This window comes from Pundamilia nyererei, unplaced genomic scaffold (assembly GCF_000239375.1).
Source record: "Pundamilia nyererei isolate P.nyererei 1_Seehausen unplaced genomic scaffold, PunNye1.0 scaffold00122, whole genome shotgun sequence".
Classification (NCBI taxonomy): domain Eukaryota; kingdom Metazoa; phylum Chordata; class Actinopteri; order Cichliformes; family Cichlidae; genus Pundamilia; species Pundamilia nyererei.
In genome coordinates, this window is record NW_005187523.1 from 1,509,425 (window position 1) to 1,526,755 (window position 17,331).

At 41.5% G+C, this 17,331-nt stretch overlaps 2 protein-coding genes across 3 annotated transcripts in view; one reads left to right on the forward strand and one right to left on the reverse strand.

Annotated features, from left to right (window-relative positions):
* Nucleotides 1–444: 444 nt before the first annotated feature.
* On the reverse strand, nt 445–10,138 carry LOC102201635 (uncharacterized). Its single transcript, XM_005742660.2, has 19 exons — nt 9,791–10,138; nt 9,654–9,712; nt 9,517–9,577; nt 8,795–8,955; nt 8,641–8,705; nt 8,440–8,533; nt 7,474–7,737; nt 6,960–7,250; nt 6,576–6,827; nt 5,920–6,234; nt 5,720–5,841; nt 4,934–5,147; nt 4,684–4,836; nt 4,357–4,547; nt 3,607–3,758; nt 2,256–2,513; nt 1,733–1,886; nt 870–999; nt 445–585 (listed from the first exon to the last, which is right to left on the reverse strand). Coding segments are annotated over exons 1-19 (3,063 nt in total). The 5' UTR covers nt 9,793–10,138; the 3' UTR covers nt 445–460.
* Nucleotides 10,139–11,062: 924 nt separating this feature from the next.
* Nucleotides 11,063–17,331, forward strand: part of LOC102201927 (cAMP-regulated D2 protein) — a 31,238-nt gene continuing 24,969 nt past the window's right edge. Inside the window, exons 1-3 of one of the 2 annotated variants that reach the window (XM_005742662.2) lie at nt 11,063–11,718; nt 13,346–13,547; nt 13,977–14,110. In XM_005742662.2, the coding sequence (XP_005742719.2) occupies nt 11,251–11,718; nt 13,346–13,547; nt 13,977–14,110 (804 nt within the window). In that variant the 5' untranslated portion in view covers nt 11,063–11,250. The remainder of the gene's footprint in view (nt 11,719–13,345; nt 13,548–13,976; nt 14,111–17,331) is intronic. The other variant, XM_005742661.2, reaches the window with a different exon arrangement.

Consider the following 17,331-nt stretch of genomic DNA (forward strand, 5'->3'; position numbering starts at 1 on the left):
TTGCTAAAATCTTTGGTGAAAAACATGTTTCATGGGCTGAAATACACCAAAACATTCATCTGACAAATTTTTCTAGTTAGACATTATGAAACATGACATGTAAAAGTGAATTTTGCCAAAGTTCTAGTCAAAGTTCTAAGATAGTAGTTTTGTTTTTGTTGTTTTAAAAACAAACAAACAAAAAAACCCCCAATAAAAACAAAAAACTACTACATCATGTATAATTTTCTCATGTCATGTGTAATTTCCATTGCAAATATTAATCACAGTTAAAGTAAGACGGAGACGTCATCAAGTACACTGTCGTTCCAATTGTAAAATGATCGCGCTGCGTTCCTGGGAAGTCCACACTCGCGTGCAAACTCATTAGCGAGAACAAGTACAAACTACTTGAGAATTGAGAAACAGTCCGAGAGTTTACAGCAGAAAACAACAAGTTACACATACTGTTTCAGACACTTTATTGGGACCGTAGCTGTTCATAGTAAGTCATGATTGCTTTGGTAGCACTCACTAAGAGCACCGTTACTCCCAGAAAGCCTATTGATCCAGCCACAATGGCTATTACAGTCATGTACTCTGCCCCTGGAAAGAGATGGATATAGGTTCATTTCATCACCCCTGTATTCACAATACACACAGCTACACACATGCACAGCAAGTCAAGACATATTAGAAGATCAGTGACAGTATCAGGACTGCCTTTTTTATATGAACCAAGTAGAATTGAAGTTAAAACAAAAAACTAACAACAGAAATGCATTGATGCATTGTAATCTAAGAACGGTTATGGAAGCAGATGCAGATTCTTTTAGGAGTTCAGTCTTAAATTTGAATGAATGAACTGAATGATCCCTTGACAAGCTTACAGTAAGACGGTGTAGCTGACTTCACTCTTGTGTTGACAATCAAAGGTCCAGCAGACACGACAGCAGCGTGTTTCCCCTCACTCTCCATTTGACTCACGGACCTCTTTGTGTGCTGCTTGCCAGTGCATTTCTGCAACAGAATGAGAGTCAACTTTAGACTCATGCAGAAACACAAAACAAACAACTTCTGAAATCTGGATAGAATAAGGTAAATAAATTTTACACCAATCTGACTGAACCACAGCAGCATGTTAAATGAGCAATAATGGTCACCTAAGGGAATTTCATGTACCTGTAGGTTTTTGTAACCAAAAAGCTTTGAGCTCTTGTCTTCAGAGTGTACCGGCACTTTAAAGATTCCAACAGCTGATATCAAATCCAAGTGCAAAGCTGACCACCTCAAAATGGGATTTGGCTGAATCTCACTGTGGCCTTATATGTCAAAATATCCAAACTAAATGTTCCACAATAAATGTTTTGGAAACTTACAAAAAAAAAAGATTTTTTCCTCTATTCATAGAAACCAAACTAAAATAAGAGTCCTACTCCAAATAAAAACCGAAGTGGCAAAGTGCATGAAAAACAACCTGTCAAAACTTACAGCCATGACTATATGAATGTCGTTTCAGTATAATGACAGCCAAGCAGGAAACAAAATGCACTGCGACTGACATGCAGTGACACACACGTGCAGTAGTTGTTGCATGCCAAGACACAATCAGAGTGGGGGCAGAAACAAGACAATGTTCCCACCTGTCCGTCCCTTTTGTCTGAGTAACCTGTAGCCAGACACTTACATCAAATGGATGAACTACATTATTTTACCAAGTGCATCTCAAGCTTGAAACAATTGGCCATTTTACCAGTCGACAGTCTTCATCATGTCCACATATGCTGGCCAGGCAGTGGAAGTAAAGAGGTAACTTCTTAGGCATGTTGAACATCTGAATGGAAAACCTGCTTCCATGTGCCAGACCGTTCACAGACAGCCAGTGGAAAGTGGGGTCAACAGGACAACTGAAAGGCATACGCAACAAGGAAGAAACATAAGCGTGTGGTTAGATTTAGCAATCCCAACCTTTCAAAATGTATCTTCTGAAAGTCATCAAGTCTGTGGGCACAGAGGAACCAGACTTAACAGAGCAACTGAGAAGCTTGACACACACACACACACACACACACACACACACACACACACACACACACACACACACAGTATGATATCTATAACCATACAGTTTTAAAAAGGTTTATTCTAATAATATATAAAAAATAAAAAAAGAGGAATAGGTATTTGGTATGTTCAAAGTCTAGCCCATTCATTGCCAGCTGCATGCTCAGCAATGGATCCTAGTTGTCAAACATAAAACGAGATTTCATGAATACCCATCTTGCAAAAGGACGCCCTGGGTAGGGTCGTGAGGGTCGATGCTCTCAGTCGTCCAGCACGACTTCACCTGCAGGAGCAGGTCTACAGCAAAAGAGCCGTTTGTCTCCAGAGCCACCTGGAAGAACAGTGTGTCCTCGAGTTCCAGGGTTATGGCATCCCTGTAACTGTTTGTGTAAGACTCATCCCTGTACAAGGTCATTTTCAGGCCCAGGTGCACTGACGAGTTAAACTCCACCAAGGTCATGGAAGTGAGCCTACAAGCAGAGAGTCAGAGAGCTGAATCAGGATCAGAGAGACTTTATTTATCCCCAAGGGGCAATTAAGTCATTTTCTTTCATGTTGCCCTGATTTACAGTACATTATGATAAAAAGAAAGCACACCTGCCTCACTTCACTGAAGTTTGCATGGATTTGTTCATGCACAGCCCGTGAAAGCACTACCACAGCATTCCCAACAGGTTTAAACCTCTTAATTTAAACGTATTCCAGTATTCCTCATCCTACATTAAAGATTACTACTACCCCCCTCACCTTTGTTGCAATGAGTTTCTCATCTAAGACCAACAAAACATATTTTGGATGCATCAGGGGAACAAATATTCAGACACATCATGATTTTAACTGGAATAACAGACATTTTTTGGTAAAACTTTTGGCTTCATATTTGTCTTTACAATAATTTGGTAAGGAATGTATGGTCAACTCAATGACTGCTCGGGTCCTGTGGCTACATAACTAGACAAAATCACCAACCTTCCAAAGGGTGTACATTATGGCAAAACATCCAACTTTGGTTTCATCTGTCTAAAGTCTTGCAGTTGGTTCTACGAGTTTTGTAAACAATCCATGCTTCCATATAAAAAAAAAAAAAACCCAAAAAAACCCCCCAAAAAGGCTGAACAAGTCATATCTGCTCAGCCTTTCCCCCTTAACTGTACTGTTCTGAACTTTGAGGCCTGTAGAGTCTGAGATGCATCTCTTGGGCGTTTTGCAGTTTCTGAACACTGCAGTGTGACCTTGGGACAGATTCTACTCCTGAGAAGATATGCAAACATCTTGAATGCTTTCCATTTGTGATACTGAAGACTTCAAATTGCTCCCACTGATCAAAGATCAGAAGATTATATTGATCTTTGAGAAACAAACTTTGCTGCTGTTGTCTTACATTTTTAATCCCTATGGAAACATTAACAGTGTTTTCACACATTGCTTCTGCATTTTGGCTTAATTTTTGTATATAATGTAGTCTAATATGTTTTGTAGTTTCTGTGAGGTTGCATTTACTTAAACCCCAAACTGGTAAATGTATGAATATTCCTACAAACACTGGGATTTGATGAATCTCACCATTCCATATCCACGCTGACTTGAGCATTGCGGACATAATGTCGTGGGTAAACGCACTTCCACACCACTTTTAGGTCCCGCCTGCTGATCATCTGCCCTTTGGTCAAAGTGACACTCAGAGTATTCTGGAAGTTGATGTGAGTTTTGTTAACCTAGACAAAACCGACAAACAGAAATAAAACTCAAACCACAGGTATGAGGGGAAGGAGTAAAAAAGAAAAAGAAAGCAAGAAAACTGCACATACAAGTGCAGCAGGTAGATTTTCCATTATTGTAAAACTCAGCTAATTTGACTGCACACAGCTAAACAGATGCATTCAAGTTGGGAAAACAAACCCTAATTTGAGTATACATCATATCACTTGGAGAGCAACAATTTTCAGACTATTGTTAAATAAGATTATAGGACTCAGGATGCTTTATGCAGACTATGATTCATTAATTATCCAGCAAATATCCAGTCATGAGGTAGGCAGTGGCACCCACCACATGCGTTTGCCTTACAAAACAAAGATCACTAGGACTGCACAAAAATACAAAATCTTTCCACCTGTGGCATGACATGCATATCACATAATGCTGTGCAATCAATCCTGTCGAGGGCAAATATTCAGAGGTCACCGATGTATGCTAGGCTGACAACTTAGTGAAAACTGAGTGAAAACTAACACAGTGTCTTTTTTAATATTGGTAAGAAATCTGTCTGGCAAACAAACCTTTCAGAGCTTCTTGCTGAGCTTAGTTACTCACCTGCTTCTCGGTTCCACATTCAGAGACTTTTCGTGAGGTACGGAAGTAGTACAGTGTCTCACTCTCATTCACAATGCAGCGACCATCATTCAGCTTCACTGCAACTGCTCCTCCCATGCGAGAATGCAGGTAGGGCTTTGCTATTGCACCAGCCATCAATTTATCCAGACACCGGCTGAAGAGACCTTTTTCTGTTTGAAATCGAGGGTCAAAAAAACAAAACAAAAAATCAGCAGCTGTACTACTACACAAGCATTTTTTTTTTTAAAGGATGAGCTTTTAAAATAAAATACATAGGTTTAAGAGATTGATGAGAGGTCTCTGTACCTTGGCAGACTGGATGTGAAGCTGGAGCACGCTCAGTCACAGAGCTGACGTCATAGTAACCATGCTGGCATACACAAGAATATGAGCCCAGAGTGTTGATGCACAGAGAATTGTGAGAACATAAAGGCTGTTTGGAAGCACACAGGTCTGGACCTAACAAACAAGCAGGCAAGCAAAGAAAATAAAATTCCACTAAAAACATGAAGGTTTTTACTGGCAAGGGCTGAGCCAGCTTTTTACCAACACTTACCATCCCAGTAAATGACTCCACCTTTAACAGTGATGTTGGTGGCATTTAGAGAGCCAGTGTAATACAGAAGATCTTCAATAGGTACGGGCACATTTTCTTTAGTTTGGGAGGCATCAAAAGCCGTGAAGAAAATCTCAGTTTTGCCTGGCTCATCTGCAGGTTCAAAAGAGTCCAACTTTATCCGAACTGGCTTATCTTTCAATAGCTCCTGCAGCTGGAGGACAATACAAAGTTTCAACTTGGCAAGTCATCATAAATTCAAAAAACAAAAAGAAACAACAACCTTAAATTCAGTAATCCTCATAAGAAACTAAAAACCTTGATTATAAGTTTTAAAGTTTAAATGGAATAGCAAGCATAGAGAGTGAGGTTACTCATGTATGGCACCTTGCAGTCTGCCAGCTTTTAAATATGAACGTCTCAAACCTGAAAGCTAAAAATTGATATTAAAACATAAAAGCAAAAATTTCTGGCACAACTTCACCTTCCAAATATGAGACCGATGGGAGTCTAGTGAGCTAAACAAGGTGTTGCTGACCTTTTTTCACTCTGAGATCACTGTGTGGAAACAGAGCTACTATTAGCAGGTAAATCAGCACACTCAGATCTGTCATCTTAAGGTTTTCCCTCTCACTATGCACCCTAGCTAACATTAGATGTAGAAGAGTGGGAAATATTTTTAGCCGGGTTTTCACTTTTTATACAGAATTGTATAAAATTAAGATGAGCAGATTACAGAGTTTTTAGTCCATAGCTGCTGATATTAATTTTTGATGTTTTGCTCACCTTGTTGTTGAAGATCTCCTCTATTTTATCTTTAGCTTCTGATGTGCCGTTGTTTAGATCCTCAGGCAGTTTCCAGGGTACAACCACTGTGAGACCTGTGTTGTCATAATCTAACTCTAGTTCTAAAGACACCAGGAAATGGGAACAGTGGGTAAAGGTTTACATCAAAGACTATTGAAATAAAGGTATGTCAAACCAACCCATGTTGTGAGCAGGTCCACCAGCCCTCACATGGAGCTCTTTAGATGAATTGGCTGCCATGAAAAACAAATGCGAATGTTCAGACTCCAGCTGGTTGTCACATTCTTCCCACACATTGAGAACATAAGTTTTCCCTTCTTCCAGCCCGAGGAGGCGTAGCTTTGTGACCGACACACGGCTGCTGTCGATGGTGGTGCCGTTCTTCAGGGACAGCTCATATACGAAGCCCACAGCTTGCTGCTGTGGGCTACTAGGGGTCCACACAGCAGCAGAGTCATTAGAGTGGTACGTCAGCTCAGACACACCGTGAGGTCCTGGATTCACATGCAGAATCAATACAGAGGACACAAAGACAAGTAAATAACATCATACATATGAAGCCCAACATGTTACAAATAGCAGCAGTAAGATAAGTTGACAGTGAAAACAGAGAGAAGCTAATAGAGCAAACATGTCTTTAGCTGACTTACTGAACCATCCTGAGACAGCCGTTTTAAATTCAGTAATGTATGGCAACTACCAGTTTACAATATAATTATACTTATAATTCAATATTTCATTAATCCCATTAACACTAGAAGTAGTTACATTATTAAATGCCAAACACCACCATTTACACAACTTGGCTGGCCAACGCACACAGGTCATGTTTTACCTGTTTGTGCTGTGACCGTCTTAGCACTCATGAGCACACCATCTCCACAAAGTGCCTCCACCCTGGCCTGGTACTGTTGGCATGGCAGCAGCCCCCTCACAGTGTAGCTGTTCATGAGAGTAGTACCCTGCAGCACACCTTCATGAAACACTCTGAACATGGAGATGGAAGACGTGTTCCTCACCTCCCAGCTCAGGGTGTAGTTGGTGGGGCCAAACAATGTTTGACGCAAGTCCTTAATGTTGGAATGGACTGAGGGAGAAGCAGAGGGGCTTTCACTGAAGGATAACTAATAGCTTCTCTGCATGAAGTTTTACATTTAAAAATGCTATTCTATAGGGAGATAAGTGAGTGCCAGTACGGTCAAAAATGTGAGTCACATACAAGAGTTTCCGTCATTCAGGACCATCTTGCTGTAGCGGGACTCGATTCCTGCCTGGCAAACAGTCTGTAGGCCAAACTTCACTCTGCTGCAGGGCTGCAGGTCAGACAAGCTGACCTCAAAGTTATCTTTGTGCCAAAACGAGACCTCGTCTGTGATGTGGTCTGTACCGTTGAGGTGGAAGGCAGTGAGAAGGAAGACCGAGTACTTGCTGTTCACAGGGCAGTCCCAGGATAAAGATATGCTGCTGCTGTTCCATGATGTAACCTCAAAGTTCTCTGGAACATCTGGATCTGACGAGAAACAGAACAAGAGCTACAGCAGCAGTTTTAGCATGTGTTGAAAACAACTGATAGCAGTGTCACTTAAAACAAAACAAAAAACCCCCCAAAAAGCTTTGAGGTAAAAAAAAAAAAAATCATAGTTGGCGTCATCTAGAGGTTGTTATGTGAATTTAAGGCCTTTAACCTTTGCAAATGTACTTTAATTAACTAAACATCACTCATTAGTCCATACCAGTAATAGTAGAGAGGCATGCTAAGGAGAGAGTGTCTGCAATCTCCACACAGGCCATGTAGAGGGTGCAGGGGTCCAGAGCAGAGAAGCGGTAGTGGTTGTGAGTGGTAACATCCAAAGTATGCGTGTTATAGGAGCCTAGTTCAACATGGTACAAAGTCACATTGTGACTATAGATGACATCTGGTTGATTCCTCTCCCAGGAAACCAGCAACATGGAGGGACTGCGGGACACCAGTTTGCAAGCGAGGCGCATTGTGTGACCTGAGGAGAAAAAAATCTTTTTAAAGATGCAGAAAACTGCAGCAGTAACGCACACGTTCATCTTAATCATCATAATAGTTTGAATGGTAAACATTTTTACAGCACAACTGGGTGGCAGCTCAGGAGGTAGAGCAGGTTATCTACCATTTGGAAGGTTGGTGGTTTGATCACTGGCTGCTCCAGTCTGTATGCTAAGTATCCTTGGGTACTGAAGCCCAGGTTACCCTCCAATGCATTCGCTGGAGTGCAAATGTTAGATAGAACAGGTGAAAAACACATGTTGTATGAAGAGCTTTGAGTGCTCGAGTAGAGGTGAAAAGCATTTACTTCAATGATATCCACGCTAGGGTAGCCTAGCTACAGGTCACGTGGTCTCCAAACAACTTAAATATCAACTGGTTAGATACTGGTTGGATTAAGTTAGCAGCAAACATCAATGCAAGGCAGAAGAGACTAGAACCTTTCCTGAATATTCAACATCAGTAATGGTCACTTACCTTCTTGCTAATAGTTAAATGACAAAATTGGCATCTTTTACCAGTTTATTATAAATACAGGGTATAAACATTAGGAAACAACTAACCATGTATAAATAACACCCTGTGGTTTTATACAATTCTGTTGCTAAGGACTATTTCATAGCTGGTTCAGGTGACTTCCCAGTTTTGCTGTCTAAAGTGCAACTATAGGAACGACACTCACCCAAAGCAAGGAAGAAATTTTCCTCCTGTTGGAAGTATACTGTTCCATTTTCACATGCAAACACTTCAGTTGGACTCAACAACTTGAGGAAATCCTGAGGAACGATCAGATCCCAACAGCAATCAAACTATGCAGTGAGGTGGACTGTGCATGAAATCTAACATCACCACTCATCTGTGTAAAAGTTGTTGTCAAAAGTACCTTAGTGGCATTTGTTGGATGTTGTAGTGGCTGCTTTCGGCCTCTGACTTTAGTAAACTTTATACCTTGGGGTGAGGTAAACACATTTAAAGGAACATTAAACAAGAGGTTGGGGTGTCAAATTAAATTGGGATTAAGAAGGTATGTTGCTTACGTGGGCTTTGGGGAACTGTTAGAGTCCATGCCTGGACAGAGCCACCATATTGGAGGGTTAGCTGGTTTTCAACACCCGGCGACAGAGTCACAGAAGTCACTTTGCCCACCTTTCTGATGGATTTCAATGATGTGCCATTGAGCCATATGTCTCCATTTTTCCTTCAAGAATGGGAAACAGTACACCTCATTTTCTCCCGTATATTACATGATCATTCCATGTGACTGATTAATAGCTGCCTGTTTATTGTCACCCTTATTCAGACATGGGCAGCATAACATGATCCGGTCACATTTGAAGTTTTAACAAGCCGTTCTCTTTATCATCTAATACGGTAAGTCATCTTGGCTAAGCTCATTAGACCTCTTTGATCAAAACTAAACATAGTATATTTACTCAGTTACTTCAGTTGAGTAGTTCTAATGTAATAGTGGGACGTTTTGTCATTGGTGTATGAATTCTTGAGGTTGTAGTGACCTTAAAAACATTTGTTACATTAAACTTTAATAAACAAACATTAAGAATTATTTGATCATAATGTATGCAGTTCTGTAAATACAGGTACTTTTAATTAAGGTACCTGACGCATATTTTTCATGTTAAAACCTCTGTACTACCAACTTATTTAAGAAACTAAATACTTATTTCATCCCTTTTACATTTGTCCTGAGGTCTCTGAACAGCACAGGGGGAGATTATGCAAATCTATGAATCACGTTTACCTGTCCAGATCATTCCCTTTGATCATCCAACACAACGAGAAGGAAATATCGTTGCAGCGTCCTGGAAGAAAGTCGATGAGAATACCTCCAGATGTCACCTTTTATTTTCACCATTTTACCTCAGCAACCAAACTCACCGAGCGATATGACATGAGGCACCAGGATGAAGAAGACGAACGAGTACTGTAAGGAGTTCCTGAAAATATTAGAAGCATATGAATCCGCTGAATTTGAGTGAGATAAGTTTGTATGTAGTGATAAGTTATTTCCTTACATGTTCGTTGGAAATCCAGCAAAGGAAAGTAGGTCGCGTTTATTAAAAGAAGGCCGGGGCTTGAATCAGCAGGCTGCTAATAAGTGACAGGTGTGCACTTTCAGCTCACCTGCTCAGATCCTCGGTGACGGATTACTGACGTAAAAAAGTCTTTTTTATTTGTTAGAAACAGAAAAAACTCCGCCTAGTATTGCACCAATAGCGATACGTTGTATTATTCTTTATCTGCTAATGCAGAGGGGAAGACCACGAAGGATTACACAACTTGATTGCAAATGTGCAAATGTTTTCATCTCCTGCTCAGCGACATGCCATGGCGCACGCTGGTCGACACTCCGCTATGGTTAGGTGATATGTACACGTCTGTTTCCAGGATTTTTTATAAATGTCTCAACAGGTGAAGCCAAGTGGGTCATACTTACCGATTCATTAATGTGTAGTGCATCACTTTATATGTTACAGCTGGAGATTATTTTAATTGCTCATATTCTGCTTTCCAGCTTTATTGTAATAATACGCATTCGTTTATTTATAATAACATATTACTACAATCAACTATCGTCAGAATGTTAAGTAATTAACACTTTGAAACAAAAAAGGGTTAATCTGAAAAAAACATACCATCTATATGTTTGATGGTGAAATTACACGAGAAACTGCTTCCGTCATATAAGTGATTCTACAGTCTGAACTGTATCAGAAATAAAGAAATATCACACTGTAATCATTATTACTGGAAACAAGAAAATTATCTAATCCCATACTTTTTTAAAAAAAGCAGGTTTTACGAGTTTCCTGGATTTAAATTCGACTTTTAATTCTTTTCGAGAACAGCCGACATGCTAAAGATTGAGATCTTCCAAAAGGGGGAAATGTGTGTTAATAAAATAAAATAATAAAAATTAAAAATCAAAGCATACTTTTCTATGACATAACCCCAATTACAGAATAACTGTGGCATGTTGTTGTACATAAGGCCTGTAGATGGCACTGTGTACCTTGTGTTTGCTGTCCTCTGCCTGTAAAGAAAAGCGTATTAATAAATGTATTGGTTTTAATTATACATCAGTGACTGATAAGTCTGAATGGTAAAGGAGAAACAGATTTTTATATAAGCACAGAAACCGGCGTTCATGGAGCCCACTGCTTGGCTCATCCCTGTTTACCATTTGTGCGTGACTGCGATTACATTAAGCAAAGGAAAGACGACTCGTCCTCTATTAGTGGTCCTGCACCGCAGAGTCTGCATCCAGCTGTTCAGAGTCTACTGGACAGCACTCAACAGTAAGACAGAGCAGCTTTTGTCTGTTTAATCTTAATAAGGAACCAGGCAAATTGGAGTCACAAGCATGCAGAGTGTGCAGAGAGTTTCAGGCGTATGAGGGCCGCAGCCATAAGTCAAGTCAAATCATGATCCAGGCAGCTGGTCTGGGGAAGTATTAAGAGTATTCTATCACAATATGGAGAACTGGCACTGTTTGCTGCTGCTGTGCACACTGAGTTTAGAGCTTTCCTCTGGAGGAGTTACAAAAAATGATGATGACATCGACCTTGTCAGCTTTTTGAGAAATGTCTACCCCGAGCCGTTCATCATCAACCGAGACTTTGAGATAAACTCCGTCGAGGAGCTGGGACGCCCGGGGGACCCTGCAATCATACAGCAAACCAAGGACAAACCTGTCACTCAGGATACAGATGGGGCTGCTGGACCAGCGGTGATAACCAAAGATGGCCAGATCAAGGGGATTACTGTGGATAAGGCCCATGTATTCTATGGTGTTCCGTACGCAAGTCCTCCTGTTGGGGCTTACCGCTGGAAGCCCCCCAGACCTGTGAGTCCTTGGCACGGGGTTTATGATGCCTCCTTTCCCAGGGCCGCATGTATGCAATTCTGCAGTAAAGCTATCACTGAGGAGTGCCCTAAGAGTGTAGGTGTATTACAACCTTGTATTTCTTTATATCCTGCTACGATGTTTTATATCACTTTAATGTTACAGCTTGAGGTTATTTAATTGCTTCTGTTCTGCTGCTTTGTGATAATACATAGCATGTCAGCACATCAATCACAACAGCTAATTATCATAAAATGACACTAACAGTATAACACTGAAATTTTAATTTGCATAGGCTTAGTGCACGCAAACTTTCACATGTCAAAGATATTTCATATCCAGTTCAATTAGACTGGTTAGATGCAGCAGGTGGATCAAAAGAGCTGCCACTGACAGTGTGATGAAGCCATGGATGCTAAATTCTGCACTTAGAGATGAAACCAATTTCATTAGAGTAAAAGTGAACAATCCAGCCCAGTGAAAGTCGTTAGAGTCCATGTTGTAAGGCTCACGTCACATGGAGCAGCGTCCCTTTATGAGGCCATTGTTAATAAATTATATTTAGCAAAAAGATTCTCAAAGTGACAAATATCTATAAATAAAAACCTATGTATATTTGTTTTTTATATATTTAAATTGTATTTACAGAATACAATTTCCAAACTAGTACAGTTATTTACAATGAGGGAGAGCAGTTATGCTACTTTGCTGTATGCCAGATTTTTAAGGACAGCTGATAATAATCTTGTGTGAGTAGAAACGTAGTCAAAATCCAAATGTAATTTAAGTTAGTGATATTAAGAGTTTTTAACAACATGCTCCAGTTATCCATCTGTTTGTTTAAACCGGCAAACCTACCAAGACTATTAACAATATCTGTGTATATAAATAAGAACTATGTCCTTACACTAATACAATAAGCTTTCTGAATCAACTTTCTGTCTAAATATGATTTTAAAACATAACAACAACAAAAAAAAGTGCCAGCCACTTAAAATAACTGCAGAATGTATGTCGGTAAAATGACAGCAGATAACTGAGGCGATGAACAGTCTGCAGCTCAGGAGGTAGAGCTGCTCATCCAATAATTGGAAGGTTGGTGGTTCGATCTGGCTGAGATCACCAACCACCAACCAAGATACTAACCCCAAGCTGTTGCACAGTGGGTTGGAGTACGAATGTGTGTATATGGGTAAATAAAGTATGTTATATAAAATGCTTTGAGTGCTCCAGTAAAGTACAAAAGCATCATATAAGAACCAGAACATTTAACAAAAAGTGGAGAATCCAAGCACTCGTATATGCAGCACTGGGACTACCTAACCTCTGAGAAATTCAACTTTATTAAAAACAACTAACAAACAATATCAATAAAATTCATTCAGAAAATGTGAGTAAGCAAACTGAGTACACTAACCAAGAGACGGTGCTCAAAGGGGACAAATGTCCTTATTCAGTCCTAAATAAGGTGTAAGGAGTATAAGAAACCTGCTGTGTGAGCCTACTAATTAGTTTGTACCATAAACACTAAATAAATAATTTATATTCTATCTGCAGTTTTTACCTTTCACCTGGCTGCCAATTGCCTCCTAACTCGTATCCATGTATCCGTGTCACACACGGCCAGAACTATTAAATTCAAAAGAAAAAAACAAAACAAGATAAAAGTGACAACAAAAAGTGAAAAATTGAATGACCTGCATCCTCTAATGTCTCCAAAAAGGTCAGTGAGGATTGTCTCTACCTCAACATCTTTGTACCGCTGGATGTGGACTTGAGCTCTCCTCTGCAGAGCCACCTGCCTGTCATGGTTTGGATCCACGGTGGAGATTTCATTGCTGGTTCTGCCTCCAAGCCTCTGTATGATGGACGTTTCATTAGTAACTTCACCCACAGTGTTGTTGTAAGCCTGGAGTACCGACTGGGTAAGAAGGATTACGTTTAAATGGACCCATTAGTGTGTAACAGCCTGTGTATTTGAATCTCAATGCCTGTGTCACTCTATGATCCCACGCCAGATTTCACTGTGCACACAGGGATAAAATTCAGATGAACTTTAGCAGTGGACGTCTCAAAGGCAACAACAAGAAACTCGTGGAATCACTTAGTGAAAATAAGAATTTACTTATTATAGAGAGCATGTGTGTGTCTGTGTGTGTGAGACAGTACGAGCCTGAATAATGCTTGTGTGCCACTTTAAAATGGCCGAGCCTGTCTGTAATTACTCTGCTTTCCTGCAAGACTGAAAACAGGAGCTCTGATATGTGAACAGTAATTTGGAGCTCGGAGGAAATGAATGTCTTGCCTGAGTCAATTACGTCTTGTTGATCATGTGAAATCCTGCATCATTAAAGGTGCATTTGGGTTCCTTGTGTCGGGAAAAGATCCTCACACATCAGCTGCAGGGAATTATGGGATCCTGGACCAACAGGCAGCTCTTCTTTGGGTCCAACAGAACATTGCTGTGTTTGGAGGGGATCCCGCCAAGGCAAGCAAGCGCACACACACACACACACACACACACACACACACACACACACACACACACACACACACCTAAGATAATTATTTTAAAATGAGGCATTTATTAATAAGGTGGGAATAAACATTGTAAGAAAACAGGACAAAAGAAGAAAAAGGGGAAAATACTGAGAGAATGACCACAGTGGGGAAAATAGTGAAGCAGTTGCTTCCAACAGTTAAAGATACTCATTGTAAACTTTATGCTCAGAAGCTCCGACATATTTTCTCAAATTCACAAAGTATAAACATTTAAAGAAAAGTATAATCTCAGAGGGGAAAAAAGGAAACACATTTCCAAATTTGATAACTCACTTGGTTTGGTTTAGACCAAAAGTTTCATGCTATTTCCATATTTAATTCTTGGACTTTGCTAGAGTAACTTTTACAGTTTAAAGTCATTTTTGTTTATCTCCTGTCAAATGCAGCATCTTAATTAACCTTCTACTTAAAGCATGCTATTTGAACCTCTTCCACTTTTCTTTTAATCCAACTTTGTTGTGATTTGTTGCCCTTCACAAACAACAGATTGGAACAGCATTCAGGTGCCCTTAGATGGCCATTTTAAGGAGATCTGCTTTCAGTGACATCATCTGACATCACAATTCTTACCTTTTTCTGTCATTCTGTTGTATACCTGCTGGTGTGGTTGGGATAATTGTCCTCTTGTAAGACCGAGGCCAAGCTTTAGCTGTCAGACTCACTTTTGTCTCTAGCATACTTTGCTAAACAGGAAAGTTGACTCAATAACTGCAGTGTGCCCAGGTCATGTGTCTGCAGAATAAGCCCAAATTATCACCTCTCTACCACCGTGCTTGACATTTTGTTTGAGGTTTTTATGCTGATATGCTGTGTTTTGTTTTGTTTGGCAAAAACAAACAAACAAACATGTCAATGTCCATTATAGCCAAATATCTGCACTTTGGTCTCATCTGTCCAAAGGACGTTGATCCAGAATTCTTGTGTTTCTTTTTCAGATGCAACCTTCCAATAATTAGCCATGCAACCATGTTCTTTTTAGTGAAAAGAGACTTTCTCCTTGCAACTCTTATATTCCTTTATCATTATCATATTTAACATGCTAACTGAGGCCTGTAGGGCAATGTTTGTGGCCCACTATTGTTGATGCTGTTTATCCTCATATATACCTGAATTATCCAGACCAGCAAACTTCTGCTCTTATAGCAGAAGTTTTTTGCTGATGAACAGTTTGTGCATTTGATTATCAGCACCGGTCTACTTTATAATTTCACTTTCTATGGGCATGCTCAGTTTTTCACAAACGTCTTCTACATTTTGGCTTAATTTAATTTTTGTTAAATAAATAATGACATGGTATAATATGTCCTCTTTTGTTGCTCATCTGAGCTTATTTTACCTCATTTTATTACCTGGTAAGGAACAGGTTATTTCTGTTACACCCTGATAAGTTAAGCCTTTCTCAGGTCAAGCCAACTCCAAATTACAAAGTTTCCTTGAAGAAGCAAACTTGCTTTTCTTTCCAAGCTCCTTAGACTACGATCACCTGTGTCATGGTCCCCGTGCCTGCTCGGCTGGCCCTGTGTGGCTACATGTTATGTTTTGTCTTTTCTCTCTCTCCTCTCTCTCTGCTCGCTGCCTGGGCGGAGCTCATTGTGAGCTCCCGGCCTCCACCACCTGTAGGCAATCACCTGTGGCTCCTCACCTTGTTTGCTCCCGCTACTTAAGGCAGTGACTGAGAGCACCTCGCCGCTGGACTATTGAATAACGCTCGTCAGTGCTACTTTAGCCTCAGCCAGTTTTGAGCTCTGTCCGTGAAAGTTCCGTGCTAACCCTGGTTCTCTGTAAGCAGATTTCTCGTGCTTGGTTTGGTGACTCTGGACGCTTTTCCCGACCCCTCTCCGCACCCCTGGGAACCCTGGCCCCCTTCTCCTTCACCTGTATATAGTGCACCTGGAGTGTGTAAATAAACCTGTTTTTCTGAGATTTCAGTCTGCGCCGAGTCCTCCCTGCTCCTCCGTGACAGAATAGTCCAGCCAACCATGGACTCAGCGGACTCTGCTTCCTCGACCCCGGCCCCGATTACCTTGGAGGAGCTACTACACCGGCACGAGCAGATGTTAGTCCGGCTCAGTGGAGAGGTGGCCGCCTTGGCTCTGGCCGTCGCCCAACGAACACCACTAGAGGCGAGCCCCCCCGAGGCGAGCCCCCCGGAGCGCCCAGCCTCTGCCTCATCTCCTCAGGTAACATCAGGCTTTGCTGCAAGCGCTGCTGCACCACCTCTCTCCTCTGTGTCTTTGGATAAGCTGTAGCCCACACCTGAGGCATTCACGGGGGAGCTGGGGAAGTGCGCGGGGTTTTTGATGCAGTGCGCTATGCATTTTCGACAATTGCCACATGTCTTTTCTAGCGATGAGGTCAAGATCGCCTATTTCGTTCAGCTGTTACGTGACCGTGCTTTGACCTGGGCGCAGGCTCAACTTCAAGCAAACCCTGTAATTACGTATCCTGACTTCCTTTCCAAGTTTAAGGCTGTGTTTGATAAGGGCTCCAGCACAGAAGCCGCCGGTCACCGCTTACTCAACCTTAAACAAGGTAAGCGCAGCATGGCTGATTATTCTGTTGATTTTTGGACCCTGGCAGCGCAAACAAAGTGGGGGCAGGAGGCATTAAGGACCACGTTACTAAACAACATCAACGACGACCTAAAGGACGAATTAATGAGGCGTGAACTCCCTCAATCTCTGGAGGCTGTTATGTCGCTGTGTATTCAGGTGGATGATCGGCTGCGTGCGCGCCGGAGCGTGCGGAGGCACGCACCGCGGGAGCCGCGGGCAACAAGAGACCCTTCCCCCGAGTCACGAGGAGCCCGTGAGTACAGCGGGGGCGAGGAAGGAGAGCAGCCGATGCAGATAGGACGCTCCCGCCTTTCACCCGCGGAACGTCAGCGTCGGTTCTCCGCTGGTGAGTGCCTGTATTGTGGCCGTAAGGGTCACTTTATCTCCACCTGCCCGGCTCTGGCAAAAGAGCGTGCCCACCAGTAATGGAGAGGGTACTGGTGGGCGACCTGTCTGGTAAACACTCCCATCCACGTTTAACATTGCCCGCAAAGCTCACGATACAGACAGCGATTCACCCTCTTTCTGCATTAATAGACTCTGGTGCTGAGCAGAGCTTCATTGATATCTCACTAGCCACAAAGCTGAACGT

Excerpts from the sequence above, each read along its gene's own strand:
- LOC102201635 (XM_005742660.2), bottom strand. Across the intron at positions 6,235-6,575 it reads GACGGTCACAGCACAAACAG|GACCTCACGGTGTGTCTGAG; the intron begins GTAAAACATGAC and ends ATGTGAATCCAG. Across the intron at positions 3,759-4,356 it reads AATGTGGAACCGAGAAGCAG|GTTAACAAAACTCACATCAA; the intron begins GTGAGTAACTAA and ends GGTTTTGTCTAG.